The following is a 16,577-nucleotide window of genomic DNA, read 5'->3' on the forward strand; positions in this document are numbered from 1 at the left end:
GGGCTGTCCCGCGGGCCAGATGTGGCCTGGAGGCCATAGTTTGCCCACCTCTGCTCTAGAGTCTAGCTGTTTACTGCTCTCATTCATTATAATAAGAAAAGGAGTACTTGTGGCACCTTAGAGACTAACAGATTTATTTGAGCATAAGCTTTCGTGAGCTACAGGTCACTTCATCGGGTGCATTATGCTCTAGCTCACGAAAGCTTATGCTCAAATAAATTTGTTAGTCTCTAAGGTGCCACAAGTACTCCTTTTCTTTTTGTGAATACAGACTAACACAGCTGCTACTCTGAAACCATTCGTTATCATGCTTGTGCAGCTCACTTTTCTTCCTGTCCTGCATTTCACTAACTCTTCTCTCATAATACTAAACTTGAGCTACCTCTGGAAATGGTATACAGCACAATATACCAACCCTCAGCCAGTTGCATCCATCCAACCTTATCAGAGTCTCCAAGTTTTCCTAGCATCAGGGTACAGAGAATCAAATTTGTACTTAAAATGTAGCAGAAAATGTGACACAGGAATCTAGGTGCTCTTTTGTGGGCATTTATTGCTTTCAAAAAGGGAGTTCTCACTTGGTAAATATAATCCTTCAAATCTATCGATCTATATATATATAATGGTTCTACATGAACATTACTTTTTTGAAAGCATAAAATTAATCCATATTCAGACTTTGATGTCATTGAATGAATCAGAGTTGCAATGGTTTGAACTGGCTAGGTTACAATGCTATATACAGATAAACCAGATGTAAATGTACACATTTGTTAGTCACTTTATACAGTTTTAAATTATAAAGCAGTTTGAACATCGATTCATTCGTTTCAAAAGTGACTTGTCTTTGATTTGTGCTCTCATGGAATACTGTTAAATGAGAGATTTTTGTCTTTGGTGTTAGTACAAATATTCTCTAAGACTTAATAGTCAAAGTCCTGTGTACTCAGTGACAAGGTGGATCTAATCTAATTAAAGATCCTTTAATTTTGTTGGCATTCTGGTGCAGCAGACTAGCAATTCTGCAGCAATTTCAGATAAATTGAAAATTGAGGTTCTATTTAATTAAATAGGAAAATGAAAAACCTAATCCGTGCAGTAGTCTGTCTGTTTTGATAGTCTATTTCATTTCTCACTGTCCCCACCCTTTCAGATTTCAGTTTACTGCAGATTTTTGTTTTGAAAACGTAACTGTAACATAAAGGTTGTCAGAGGGAAGCTGGAGGTTTTGTCAACTGATAGAGAACAGTTAGTTAGGGCTTTTTGGCATCCAAGGAAGCCTGGGAAGTGATATAGGATTGTGGGATAAATAGATTAGTTGGATGTTTTTGCTAAAATTATCAGCATTTAATGTTAACATTTAATTATAATCTTTAGGTTTTAAAGTTAGCATACCAATACAATGACGGCAATTCATACTGCTCATTCAGGCTGTTTGTAGAGACAGGAAGACAACACTGCATTGTTATAATGTCGGTTAATATTTTTAAAGTTTTCTTCATACCCCTGAGGGCCAGAAACAATTGTTTTTCTTTATAAAGAAAGTTCTTGGAGTGGTTACAGCTGGGTGTTCCACTCAAGTGCGCGTGTGCCCAGTGCACCAAAGCCAGAGAACTTTACTTAGCAATAACTATAGGGACAGCACTCGTGTCTCTGGCTCCATTGCCCCTCTCCAGGCTATTTAAGGACAGCACCATACCAACCCCCTTCGGTTCATTCTCACCACCCACGGCTTGAGTCGGAGTGTTCTATGTGGTGTTTACATCATGCTTCTTTCTATCCATTGTTTCTGGAGGCGTTGTATATAGCTAGTTTAATAGTGCCTTTAAGTTTTTGCTAGTAAGTAGCAGTCAGCAGCATATTTTAGACTGGTGGGATGCTCTCACCAGGTTTTAAACACAGACCGTTGTGTGGGGTGGCTGTACCAAATAGTGAACCCTGCACTTGGTGCTTATTGTGCCTGGGACCGGGAGATGTTAAGGAAAGGTGCTCAGTCTGCAAGTCATTCAAGAAGAGAACAAAAGTGATGAGTGACTTGTGCCTCAAGCAGCACTTTCTGGAGCAGGCCAGGGGGAACCGCTTTGACACTGGGGACCTCCATAGATAGTCCCACGGAGGCCTTTGGAACTGACATGAGGAGTTGCTCCAAGCCCAAGTTCTGATATTTCCTCGAGAGGAAGAGGGATCGCTCTCCTTCCTTTGGTCCTTCAAGGAAGAAATCTCACAAGACAAACCGATGCCATGCCAGGACTCGGAGCGATGCCTCCTCATCTAAGAGGAGCGTGCTGACTGGCACCATGATTCCTCGGGTATGTGGGAAGGAGCTGGCCCATCTAACTGCTCCCCAGTACTGTGCTGAGATCCGTTAGACACTGTACCATCGACTCTGGTACCAGCGATGGGGTGTCCATTGAGTCCAGTACAGATGATGTCAGCACTGACTTTGTCTGCATCAGTACTGCCTGTTTCTATGCCACTGGCATACCAGGTGGCATCAGACCTTCTCTGGCTCTCCATTCATGATTAATTCAGGAACATGCAGCTGCCATGGCTGCTGTTTGTTCTGCCATATTGTTTCTACTGCCTGCTCTGGTTGCAGAGTAGTCTTGTTCATCATAACCCGTATTCTGCACTGTCTAAGATTCAGACTGCAGAGTTGAGGGTACTGAGGGGCCCGTTGACACAGACGCTATTTTCAGCACCAACAATGCCTTTAGCGCAGACATCATCATTGAGATCAGTGCTGGGCCTGGCTTCAGTACCATTGTCTGTCTGCTCTGGTGCTAAGGCGAAGTGTGATGCCTCTTTTGGTACTGGTGCCATCTCCATATTGGTTTTCAGATGAGGTTGTTTGTTTTTATTCCTTGCTTACTCTGTTGGGGGCAGGGCTTCTCAGCTACAATCAGATGACTTCCAGGGCTAGTCGAGATGGAAAGGGGAAGATGTCCCCGAAATCTCTTATGTTTGAGACAACGCTCTTGGAGGTCCTCGGGATCATCCTTGGATCACCATTGGTACTGAGATTAGCATCTTTCCCATGGTGTAGTGATGGGGATTCCTTGCTCATACCTACTGGCCACCAATGCCATACCCTTATCCCAGTGGCCTCCTTGGGATGTTCATCAGTCTACAAGATTCCATTCTTTGACCTTGTCTGGAAAAGACAGTGCGAGGTCATTCCTACTGTGCCAGCTCACCCTGAACCCCTTGTACATGAACAAGTGCTCTCTCAGGAGCCTCCATTGGCCCCACTTCCTTCAACTGCCTCTTCACCAGATGACTCCACGGTACCAGATTCTTCTTCTTCCCTGTGCCTGAGGATTTTAAATTGTACCAGTGTGTCCTGAGGCATATGGCTTCTGCCTTGAGTATTCAGGCAGAATTTGTGCATGAGAATACACATAAGTTGTTGGCTATTCTCCAGTCCTCACTTCCGGGGAAGGTAGGTTTCTCAATAAATGAAGTTCTTTTGGAGGCTGTAAAGTCCTTATGGAATACCCCAGCTTCATTGCTTCTTACTGCAAAGTGGGCTGATAAATGATATTTTGTCCGTATGCAGGATTTTTTTTTCTATTCCCATCCAGCCCTAACTCTCTTGTTGCATTGGCAATAAATTATAGATCACAGCAGAGGAAGTACAAGTCCATGGCTAAGGACCTGGAGTCGAAAAGGCTGGATTTGATGGGAGAAAAATATTCTCAACCTAGTCGTTACAGGTGTGCATTGCAGATCATCAGGCACTGTTCTCTAAATACGACTTCATCAATCGGGATGCTATGTCCAAATTCACTGATAAATTGCCAGGATCCTCCAGGGAAGACTTTAAGGCAGTCATTGAGGAGGGCCATCTGGTAGCCAAAATATCATTGCAGTGAGCTCTGGACATGGAAGATGCTTCCTTCAGAATTATGGCATCAGCTATGACTACGAGACGGGCCTTGTGGTTCCAGAATTCCGGCATTGCTCTAGAGGTTCAGCAGAGCATAGAAGACTTGCCTTTTGATGGTTGGCTTTTGTTTTCTGAGAAAACTGGTGAGACTTTACGTCCTCTTAAGGACTCGTGTGCTACATTACGTTTGTTTGGAGCGGGGGTATAAACCTCCAAGGGATGTCATTACGGCGGTAAACAGAACTGCAGCAATACAGCTTGCAGCGGCTTTTCTGGTAGTCAGCCTTCCCTATTTTGTAGCAAGACTTCTGCAGGTAGGGTCATAGAGGAGGAGGCCTTCTGAGTCCAATTTTAACCAGTAAGCCCGCTCTCATCCAACGTTGAGCAAGCAGCCATTTTGAGCTGCACATCTAGGACACCATTCCAGTTGTGACCTCCCCATTCCCTCAGTTCACAGATAGGCTGTCTGACCTTTACAGTTCTTGGGACACAGTAACCATGGAAAAAAGGGTCCTCAACCACCATGAGATGGGGATATGCTATCCAATTACTGTCTATTCCCCACCCCTTCCCATGCCTCAACCCCATCGCTCTTTAGGGATCTTCCTCTGAACACAGGTTCAGATTCTATGTCCTTTGGGAGCTATAGAGAAGATTACCCTGCAGCATCAGGGAAAAGGATTCTATTCCTGGTATTTCCTGGTCCTCAAGTCCTGTATAGGAATGAGACCTATTCTTGATCTCTATAGTCTCAAAAAGTACAGCAAATACATGAAATTCGTCATGGTCACCTAGCTTCTGTTCTTCTCGTATTGAATTACCACTGGTTTGCTGCCCTGGATCTTTGGGACATTTATTTCCATGTGATGACTTTTTTCCTGAGCCGCAGGAGGTTTCTGAGACTTGTTGTGGCAGGTCAGCACTATGAGTACACTGTGCTCCTCTTTGGCCTGTCCTCGGCTCCATGCATTTTTACCAAATGCATGGCTGTAGTGACAGCGTACCTCAGAAAAAGAGTAATTAATTCCTTTCCATACCTGGATGGTTGGTTAGCGAGGGGCAACTCCAGAGAAAAAGTCCTTGCATGTCCAGTTCACACTGTTATCTTGATCATCTGGGTCTGGTTTTGAACAAGGGAAAGTGAACAGTACTAACTCAAAAAAACCCAACCCTGAATTCATTAGGTCCCTACTAGACTCTGAGTTGAGGGCATTTCTACCAAACGAATGCTTTTGTTAGCTGTGTATGTGTCTCCGCTCTCACCCTTCAACTATGATCCAGATGTTCCTGAAGTTAGGTCATATGGCCACGTGCACTTATCCAAGATTACGTGTTTGTCCTTTTCATGGTTGGTTGAAACTGATATATCTCCCAAATTGTTAGTAGTTGGACAGTTTGGTGCAGATACCATTGCCCATCCTGGGCATCCTAGAGTGGTGGACAGATCAGGTCAGTGTTTCCAAAGGTGTCCCCTTTGCTCATCATCATCCATCTGGGACCATAGTTGCTGATGCTTACACAGTATGTTGGGGGGCCCATATGGGGGATTAAAGGTTCAAGGTTTGTGGAGAGAGCAGGAAGTATTGCTTCATGTCAATATCCTGGAGCTTTGAGCTGTTTACAATACATGCAGGGCATTTTGTGCAGATCTCAAGGTCACAGTGATTCATGTACTCACGGACAACACCGCCACAATGTATTATGTGAACAAGCAGGGAGGTACCCGCCCCATCTGGTTTTGTCAGGTGGTGATAAAAGTTCTGGCGGTTCTGTATCGAAGACAATATCATTCCCACAGCAGCTCATTTACCAAGGTCCCAGAATCACTTAACTGATTATCTTGGCAGGAATTTCTCCCGGAATTTTGAGTGGTCTCTGAACAGCAATGTGCTGAGGTCCATTGACATGTTTGCAATGAAGGACAACTAGAAGTGACATACATTTTGCTATGGAGGGCTTCTCGGTCTGATGTGTTTCATTTGAACTGGAGATCAGTGCTGACGCATGTCCCCCTCCACACACCCTCCCCCAATATTGCAGTTGTTCCTCAGGTGATGCTCAAGCTGGGGATGTATCATGTCAGACTGATTGTCATTGCAGTGGCTTGTCTAAGACCATGCTTGTCAGTCTTTCTGTTCATCTGCCCATTCCTCTTCCTTGGTGTCCTGATCTACTGACTCAGTACCACAGTCAAATTTTGCATCCAGTACTGAACAGTATGCACCCCACAGCATGGATGCTGATTGGTTAGATTAGAAGAGGAACACTGTTTCAAAGCTGTTTGACAGGTTTTCCTTAATAATAGGAAGTCCTCTACTAGGGCTTCCTATTCAGCTAAGTGCAAAAAGTTTTTTGATTTGATCCCTAACCCGGGGAATTCAATCAATGCATGCCTGCATTCAGGACATTTTGGAGTACCTGTTACACCTTCAGTCTTCTGGTTTCTCACTTCATTGAGAGCCCACGTGGTGGTGATTTTGGTGTTTCGCCTTCCAGTCCAAGGGAAATCAGTTTTCTTGAAATCCATGGTAGTCAGATTTCTGAGTGGGATCATTAGTCTCTTTCCACTGGTGAAGAAAGTGATTCCTCAGTGGGGCCATAACACTGTGTTGGCTGTCCTCATCAGTCCTCCATTTAAGCCCTTAGCAACTCCTCTACCAAAACACAGTGTTTTCTTGTGGAAATAACTTCCACAAGAAGAGTTACTGAGCTGTGAGCCCTAGTGGCAAACCCTCTGTATGCCAAGTTTTTCAAAGAAGGGGTGGCCTTGAGGGCTCACTCCAAGTTTTTCTCTAAAATGGTGTCACAATTTCATCTTAATCAGATAATATATTTAATTGTATTTTTTCCCAAGCCTCATTCAAATGCAGACCAACAGCATCTTCATTCCTTGGGTGTGAGACTATGCTTGGTGTTTTATTTTGAAAGAACTGAGCCTTTTTTGTTTCCTTTTCACATCAGCTGAAGGGTCAAGCATTCTCTGTACAAATGATTTCCAGGTGGATAACATCCTGTGTTACAGCGGTGAATGGGATAGCTTTGCCTTCACCTCCACAAAGTTTGAGTTCATTCGACAGGGGCCCAAGCATCTCAGTTGCATTTCTCGGTGACGTTTCAATATTGGACATTTTGGAGAGCTGCTAGAGGGTCTTCCATACATACATCTACCAAGCATTATGCTATTATGACTGCATCTAGATCAGGTGCAAATTTTGGAAAGGCAGTTCTGTGGTCGTTCTTCAAGTAGTCTCCAACCCCTTCCCAATGATATTGCTTATGAGTCACTTGAGCGGAATACACATCTGCAACCACTTGAAGAAAAGATGGTTACCTACCTGTACAGTAACTGTTCTTTGAGATGTGGAAGCAGATGTGTATTCCATGACCCACCCTCTCTCCTCTCTGCACTGGAGTCTCAATTCTTGATGTTCGGTGTGAAGGAACTCGGGCGGGGGGGGGGTGTTGGGGTGGCATTGACCTTTAATAGCCAGGGGAGGGGCTACCGGGCCAGAGGGCGCAAATGGTGCACCTACAGGTACTGATAAGCAAAGTTCTCTGGCTTTGACTCACGAGGTGCATGCACACCTGAGTGGAGTGCACATCTTGAAGAACAGCAGCTACTGTACAGGTAGATGACTGTTGTCTTTGGTTCTGGGGCACGATGATATAGCAAGGAATACTACAGCTATCTGTGGAATACACAAAGCACTAACAATTATTAATATGATGATGTTCACATGTACCTGAGATGGATAATATTTTTAGTTATGATTCTTTTAAAACAGTTACTTTAATTTTAACAATACCCAGAAATAACCCATTGCTGTGGATACAGTTCATTTCTGTTTTTCTAGAGATTAAGATTTTTTTAAGGAGTGGAGTTAGGAAGAATTTAGTTCTCGTGTTATAATCTCATTACATTGGTACAAGTGCTGCTAATAACATCTAGTGGGGGGAATTGGAGATTATACTGACTTCTGTTGATTGCAGTAAGGGGTGAGTGTGCTGCTTGATACTTCACAACTGCATAATTCTACACCAGTAGTAGAATGATAATACCATATTTTTTCTAATGTTACTCAAAGTAAAAATAATTTTAAAAAGTACCCAGAGAACAGGAAACTGTTACCAGAATTGCAGCATAATTGCAGTATGCCTGTAACATATTTTACGTTGAATTACTGATATGCCTTCTCAGCATTAATTGTATTTTAACAGTTTTTGTCTGGGAGTTATAACCATGACTACTGTTTTGTATTTCCTCTTTTTTTGTACACATCCTCTCTTTCTCTCTCTCCCCCCCCTTCCAGTCACCCGACAGGAGGATCCTTTATCCGCCCAAACAAGGCAAATTTTGGTGTGGATTTTCTTACTGCAGTAAAGAACCGCTATGGATTGAATGATGAGCAAGATGTTGAGTGTGAGAAAGAGAATGCTTTAGTCATTGGAAAGAAGACTGTGGAACTTGTTGGTTTTGACTCTATTATAGAACAACAAAGGCAAGTGTCATTTATATATGTAAATCTGAGTTATATTATGGAGATATTTATATTGACGCCATAGTTAAGGCTGAGTTGAGTTTTGTCCTTTAAATCAGGAATTCAGCTTCTTTGTTATATATGAAAACTTGTGTAGCCTCCTCAAAAATAAAACACTTACTCTGAGTGCAGATTTTTTTTTCCTGAGAATTTACAAATGAATCTGTTAATTAGTTTAGGAATTAAAATTAATTAAAATGTGTCCTTTTAAGATATATAGCACCTCATGTCAGACATTTTTTGCCTTTAAAAGTCTCACTAACAGTATAACACAGACTCATCAAACTTTCCAAAAAGTTAAAACTCACTGAAGTCTTATGCATAGGCTACATTTGAATAATTTGTAAGATTAATGTTTTCCTCCTGTAATTTTTCATAACTGAAAATTTAATCCAGTCTGGATCCACAAACACTATTGTGTTGAGTTAAGGTTTCTGCCAAAGGAGAAACTTTCCATTATGGAGAAAACATGGGTGGGGGGGGAAGAATGATAGTTAAACCTAGGAATAATAATCCACATGTAGCTTTGTGCACAAAATTTTAGGGAGTTTTTACTATTTGGGAAGTTGAAAGGTCTCTGACAGTGCAAACAGTTAAGATTAGATTGGGTGCCCTAATTGTGTATTTCCATAGTTTAACATGTTTGGGGATGGGGGTTAAGTTTAACCTTAACTGTGAATTTTCTGGGTTGAGAACACTTGGTTGGGATAATTGCAGCATGTCTGTAACATATTTTACGCTGAATTACTGATATGCCTTCTCAGCATTAACTGTATTTTAACAGTTTTTGTCTGGGAGTTATAACCATGATTCTGTATTAAATATTCACAGACTCTGGGGATTGGTTGACTTGAGCCTGTAGCATAGCTTTTGGGCATATGTTTTTTAAAAACTTATGAGAGTAACCTTTTCATTAAACATTTATATCTCTTGTTTTTTGCTGGACCTTTTTCTGGGGGGGGTTAAACATTTGTCTAGAATTGTGAACTCAAACTCAACAACATTATGCTAGAGCGTATAAAAACCAGAAAGTGAAATGATCTGGAGACAGAAGCTGAAACTCATTAGTTTCACTGTTCCAGTTAAATTAAATGCCCCAAACCCTCATGATGAACAGTAAATCAGATTTGTAAAGCTCTTCATGTTTAGTTAATACAAGATGTAGTAACACAGGTGAGGAATTTCTTTTAATGGCTATCTTGACAATGTTACTTTTTAAAACTATGCATCCAAAACATCTTTCACCCTAACATCTTTACTATATGCAAGTATTATGCATCTCTTGCCAGTAGCCTTATGCAGGCTGGCAAAAGTAAAGAACATTATGTTTAATATTGCAATTATTTGTTTGTTATATAAATTGGGCCATAATTACTCTAAAAGCTTTTTGATATATAAAGGTGTAACTCTTTCAATTTTTAGTGCTCCTCTCCTATGCATGTGTAATGAGTTATATTTTGCTTCCGATGGAGAATATGTACCTTAATTGGTGAGGTTTTAGTTCATATTAGCATACCACCTCAAGCTGTGATCTTGTCAGATCTTGACAGATCTTGGGAGATATCCAAGAAACTTATTAATATAGCACCACAATTTGCATTACGTTTTATAGACTAATCAGACATGATCCCAGTTCCTAGGTGCTCACAGTCTGACTTCACACAACAAGAGGTAATGACAGCAATTTGAGGGCTAAAGTAAGGGAATGTAGTTTATCATGAGATTAGCATTTGTCATACACATTAATGGGTTCCTTTTAAAATTCATGTTAATGTTCTATGATTGTTGTGTGGTGTATGATTTGTTAGTGTTTTAATGTCGGTATCAACTCAGCTCAGTGGTGACTATGTTCTGTGAATAAAAAAGTCAAGGGTTGAAAGCCCACAGTACCAGTAATGAGGAATTGTCTTCACCTATTCTAAGTGGCTCTCATTCTTCTATCTGGGAAAGAAGAGGAGGAGGAAATTAGTTATTTGTTGATAATTGGTGTGGTGTATGGAATGGGCTGCACATATGCTGGTGTCTCCATGGAGCTCCTGCAGCAGTTGGGTGGTCTTGATTCAGTAGATGGCACTCTTCTCCTGTAAGCTGATACTGAATCAATTCGCCCCCTCCCACAAATGTCATTAGAGGCTACTGAACAGTTGAAAATACCATTTTTTTTTCAGAAGAGACTTAAAACCAAAGGTACTGATAATTTATAATTAAGATTCCTGTAGCACTTTTTGTAAGAGCCTGGATGTTCCAAATTACATTACTAAATTTTGCATACTTGAATTACTCTGTGTGGTTTAAATCTGATAGGATCATTTTCTTTGCTGCTTTTACAAATTGTTCTGTAAAGTTGCTGAGGGGTATTACATGGGAGCATTTCTGTGATTTAGATGAAGATGATACCACTATCTGGTAATATAGTGTTTGTATAGTAATAATTGTAAAAAGAATGTAAAATGCATAGTGTTTAGATTTAATATCTGGGTGCTTTTATACAATATATAATCTGTTCTGTTTTTCTCTGTTTGTATATAAATTAACATTCAGTATTTTTTTCATGTAGTCAACTGAACAAATTGGTAGACATCTCAGTGAGCGAATGTGCAGTGAGCCATGCTGGTCAGAAAGAGGAAATCAGCAGAACGTGTCCTAGTATCCTTTTCTAAAAGTGTTTTATTATGTGCTACTATTTACATAAATCAAACACATGCTTTAAGCATTCCAGGTGTATCTGCAGACATTAAGGGATTACATTTACATATTTTTCAAATCAGTTTAGTTCATTTTTATTAAATTTAGGAGCTTTATTCAGTCTGTCCTCTAACGATAAATGCTTTTGAATGGTAGAAATTCCATAATAATGGGCACAAGTAGTTGTAATTAAGATACATTAGAGCTCAAAGATATCTCATCATGGAACAGAATTCATGGAAAATTCCAATTCTATAGTATGAGACAATATATTAATGTAATGTTTAAGAAAAGTTTTGTAAATGGGTTACAATAATTCATGGATTAGGGACCCAATCTTATGGGGTTCCAGGGGCTTCTGCATAGATTCTTTAGGTTAATTTTTCTATCTACCCTAAGGGACTCAGTGCTCAGTCTAGAAGATACCATCAGAGTTGCTTAGTTCTGCAGTTCTCAAACTGTGGATTTGTGTCTCCAGAGATAATATGCTTGTTAACAGCAAAAACATTTTAAAATAAATAAATAATATATAAAAGTGAGAAATAACAGACCTCAACCCTATTGTCCCTCTGCAAATTTGTGTACACAGAGTCAATCCCTTACCTTTCTCTAAAAGTGCAAAGTTTCAAAAAGTGCAATGAATAGAAGATTGTTGGGAGTGGAACAGATCTGGACAAGGAGAAGAAGTCTGGAGATAAATATGAGAAGGGAGGGGCAGGCAGTAGAAACAAAAGTGAAACTGTTTGAGCAGCACATTCCAGAAGTCTTGAGGTCTTTCTGAGTGTAGCCTTCATTGATTTGAGATCTACCATACCATTCTCTCGCTAGAAGGGAAAACCTATAATGGCAGCAGGCTGTAAAAGAGACCCAGTTTGGGAATATTTTAATGAAGTTCCTCTACCTGTGGGTAAGACAGGCATGTGTGCAAAATGCAAACAGTGCAACAAAGAAATGTAAGGCCTGGTTGCCTGAATGAAACAACATCATGAGAAATGTTCCTTCTCAGGAGGAAGCTGCATTGAAGATGATGAAAGGAACATGTCTGAACAGGCAGGATCTTCGGGTTGGTAAACTATTTTTTATTTCATACTCCTTTCTTAAGGACTGCCTGTCTTCCTTCTGGACTATTCTTGAATTCTCATGTTTGAGCAAAAAATATACAGCTGCATTTTAATTGCAGTTGTGATAAAAAATAGCTGAAATAGGCAGATAATCCTTTTACAATTTCACCTCTAAAGTAGTACTGAGTGTCGGTGAATGCAATGAGTAATACTAAATGAGCAGTATGGTAATAATAATTAAATAACTGCATTGACTTATTTTGTTTAGGAGAATCCATTGTCAACATACAGGATTCTGAAGACTATCAAACTTCAAGATCACCATCATTTTCTATAGTTTCAGAGTTACCTGCCAGTGAGAGTGTTTCAGTCACATCATGTATGTCACATAGCCACAGTATATCATCTGTGGCAAAAAGGAAAAAAAATCTCTATCAACCATAGATAAGTTTGTGATAAGAACCAGCAGATTATAAAAAGAGGTAATTGATTGAAAAAATTACCCTGTTTGTTTATGCAATAAGCTCTCCTTTCCGTACAATTGAGAACGCACACTTCATTAACATGGTTCAGTCATTAAGACCAGGATACAGTCCACCCAACAGAGCAGGTGTCACAGGCAAATTGCTGGATAAAGTGTGTAAAAGAGAAATTGAGCAGTGTGCAAAAGGTCTAGAGGGTGAAATTGTTAACCTGAATCTTGATGGATGGAGCATTGTCCACAATAATCCTGTTGTTTGTGCTTGTGTAACAACAGAAGGGAGTGTCTTCCTTACAGAAACAATTGATACATCAGGAAATGTGCATGCAGCAGAATACTTGCAAGAAGTAGCAGTAAAAGCTATAACAAACTTGGGAAAAAATATTCAAATGTCTGGTACGCAGGTTGGTCACAGACAATGCTGCAAATATATCAAAGATGAGAAGAAATTTAGAAGAGAGTCCCAAGCTACTAATATACGGTTGCAGTGCTCATTTGATGCACCTCCTAGCTAAAGACTTCAGTGTTCCAGAAATAAAAGCTAATGTTGAAATTGCAAAATACTTCTGTAACAACCACTTTGCAGCAGTTAGCTAACTGTCCCACAAGACATGCGATGGAACTCCGTAGTGGACTGTTTTGAGCACTACATCAAGAACTGGCCTAATCTGATGACAGTTTGGCTGTGACAGTGCCTTTTCTTTTTACACGATTTTGTTCACAAAGGTCTCAACATTGGGCTTAAGAGAAATGTTGAACACCTGGTGGGTACCCTGAAGCCTACTTCTGTAGCCTGGACCAAAATGCAGGGAAGTAGCTGTTTTATTGCTGATGCTGTTGAAATTTGAAAGGAATTGAGTGAGTTCTTAAAAAGAGAAATATGCAGTGACAGAGTTCAATTACAAGCATTTTAAAAAACGACTTGGACAAGCACTATCTCCAGCTCATTTTCTTGCAAATATTCTCGATACTTTGTATCAGAGTCAAACCTTAACTGCTGAAGAAGAGGAGCTGGGTATGACATGGACATCCAGCAATCATCCCTCCATAATGCCAACTGTGATAAACTTCAGAGCTAAGGGTGAACCATTCAAGAAATATATGTTTGCTGGTGATATTTTAAAGAAAGTCACACCAGTGAACTGGTGGAAGTCCCTTAAACAATCGGATTCAGAGACTGTTGAAATGATGATCTCACTTTTAACAACAGTAGCTTCTTCTGCTGGCGTAGAAAGAATATTTTCTTCCTTTGGACTAATTCATTCCAAACTGAGAAATCATTTGGGACCTGAAAAAGCAGGAAAGCTTGTTTTCCGTTTCCAGATTATGAACAAACAGGAAAATGAAGGTGAAGACAACTGAGTTAGCTGCAGAAGCCAATATTTTAAGTTTCTCATGTTGACCTGGCTAACATTGTCTATTTTAATTCTTGGGATTTAAAAAAAAACCAAAAACATTAACTATTTGCTAAAAACAATTTTAACAAAAACAACCCTGATTTTAAAATATTTGAATGTTTAACTAAATTCAAAAATTCATATGCTTGTTTTGTTAAAATATTATGTTTGCTGTTGAAGAAAAAAATCCAGAATACATAACGTTGTTGTTTTATTTAAATAAAACAATTTAAATGTCTGACTGGTGATGTCCTCCTTCTAATCCAGCATGGCAAGAAACTCCTCCAAATATTCATGATTAACCTGTTGAATTGGAGGTAGTTCAACTCCCAGTAACTTCATAAATATCTGCTTCAATTACCTTTGGTAATTGAAATAACCAAACATTCATTTTCTGATGTAAAACTAATGTGAAAAGCTTTCAGAATAAATCACTTAAAACATGTATAGTGTGTACTTTCTAAAAATGAAACCTACTTTTATCTCTGAGTTGTGAAGAATATGTATTAAGGTTATAACAACCAACAAGAACACGCTTTTATGTAGAAATCCATGATTAAATAGTCTTCCTGACTAGTGATTTTAATCGTGATTTAAATCAAATCTACCCTGGTAACTACCATCTTTTATCAGAAGCGCTGCATTGGTGGTAGCAAAGAAAAAATTTAGTGTAGATATGGCCATAAAAATTGCTGCTGTTACTGGAGAAGCACTTTATTCATGGGCATCAGTGGTTGTGAATATGTAATCAGTAATAATACATTCCATTTCTTACATTTTGTGGTTATGTTTCCAAAATACATAGCAAGAATTGTACACCGTGTTACTAAATGAACAAATAAGAATTATATATTCTTTACTCTAGACATAAACACTCTTCTGGACCTGTAGAACTGAGTTGTTTTATAAGTTTTAATGTACTATTTCTGTAACAGATTCCAGGATACAAACTAGGAGTAACTGAGCAGTAGTATCTGTTAGCTTAGACAGATTTACTCTGCTATATTTTGGTTCAAGAACACAATAGTTGTAAAGTTATACCTCCGTTCTCTGAAAAAAGTTCAGAATTCTGATACATTTTTCTTAAAGTGAATTCTCAGATATCAGGAGTATAAATCTATCAAAAAATCTTTTGCCATCCTGGGAGAAAGTAACAGATATTGCTTGTCAAGTTCAGAATCTGGAAAGTCTTGATCTCAGGTGTATATATATGAATATATTTTTTTCATTTCATAATTGTTCCAAATTGTTTTGTTTTTTTATTTTTTATTAGGTATCTAGTCTTTTTCTGGATGTGCGATACCTTCCAATAGTGTGTCACATCAAGGAAAGAATAGATTCCCAAGGATGTTTGACTGTGTGAAACCAAATTCTCCAAAAGTGTTTAGGGTAGACATTTTTGTCTTGTCTATATGTCTCAAAGCTTTAAAGGAATACTATATACTAGAAAATCACAATTCTGACTCAAAAATGAGTATTTATATTATTGTTACAAATGACAATAAGACTGCTGTGGTTGAAAGAAACTCCTAAGGCTGTTGTGATTGCTTCTATTTTTTTGGTTGTTTACTTCCTGTGTTTGACAGTTCCTTATGTATAATCAATTTAATCATTTTCTAGTATATACTTGGCAAGGGGGAAATTGACTAATAAATTCCTTGTAAACATCAACAGGAGGCTGAAAAACCCTTAAAAAGGTTTATAGAAAAGCTATTTTTAAAATATTCAGAAAAATACTATTTAAAGGGTGCTCTCTTAGAAACTAGACTTAAAAAAATCAAGTTGGTAGTATCCCTTTGACTCAGAATGGGAAGGTGGGCACTATGGAATTTCACAGTGAAAAACATTAAACCACATTACTGCAATTAAGGTGACAGTTGCAAGCCTTTTGGATGTACACTCTCATCCTCACTGAGGGAGCTCATTTGGCAGCTACTAAGACTAGCTAATTTTATTAATTATCTATTTTCATTGTTGTTTTTCCAGACCTATTTTTCCTTGTATTCTAAAGTTGATAACTTAAAGAGTTTTCTCTTTTAATGTAGGAATGCTTTAAAACAAACTTGTTTTCCTTTTGTTGAATTGTTTTTAGCGTCTTGGGATTCTATCTCCTGGTGCTGCTTATTCCCCCCCCCGCCCCATTGTCCCAGTACGCTTTTGTTCAAGAGTCTGATTTTTATCTAGAGCATCATGTTTTATTCAGAATGTTCATCTTTCACCAAACTGAAGTATCCCAAATGCTTCAGGGGCACTGCCTTGATTTCTCTGGGACCCAGTCCACACCTGACCTGAAAGAATGCTAGTGGATCACAGTGACAAACCTGCTGGGAAATATCTATGACAATATTGATGTGTTTGCACATTCCTACTACGCACATTAAACCCCCCACCCTTAGGGGAGAAGAGTAGAGGCAGCTAAGTGGGAGCTGAGATCTCACTTTTATATGGGTATTCAGGCCTGCCTAATTGTTAGAAATAGATCTCAGAGAAATGAGATGGATGGGAAATTGAAGGTAGGGGACTTCA

The 16,577-nt window shown here is 39.3% G+C and overlaps 1 protein-coding gene across 4 annotated transcripts in view; it reads left to right on the forward strand.

The window, feature by feature from the left end:
- TBCE (tubulin folding cofactor E) overlaps positions 1-16,577 on the forward strand; it is a 54,854-nt gene that overhangs the window by 14,462 nt on the left and 23,815 nt on the right. For all 4 annotated transcript variants that reach the window (XM_077813431.1, XM_077813435.1, XM_077813434.1 and 1 more), the window contains 3 exons: positions 8,200-8,388; positions 10,985-11,073; positions 15,152-15,251. In XM_077813431.1, the coding sequence (XP_077669557.1) occupies positions 8,200-8,388; positions 10,985-11,073; positions 15,152-15,251 (378 nt within the window). The remainder of the gene's footprint in view (positions 1-8,199; positions 8,389-10,984; positions 11,074-15,151; positions 15,252-16,577) is intronic.

This window comes from Eretmochelys imbricata, chromosome 3 (assembly GCF_965152235.1).
Source record: "Eretmochelys imbricata isolate rEreImb1 chromosome 3, rEreImb1.hap1, whole genome shotgun sequence".
NCBI classification, from domain to species: Eukaryota; Metazoa; Chordata; order Testudines; family Cheloniidae; genus Eretmochelys; species Eretmochelys imbricata.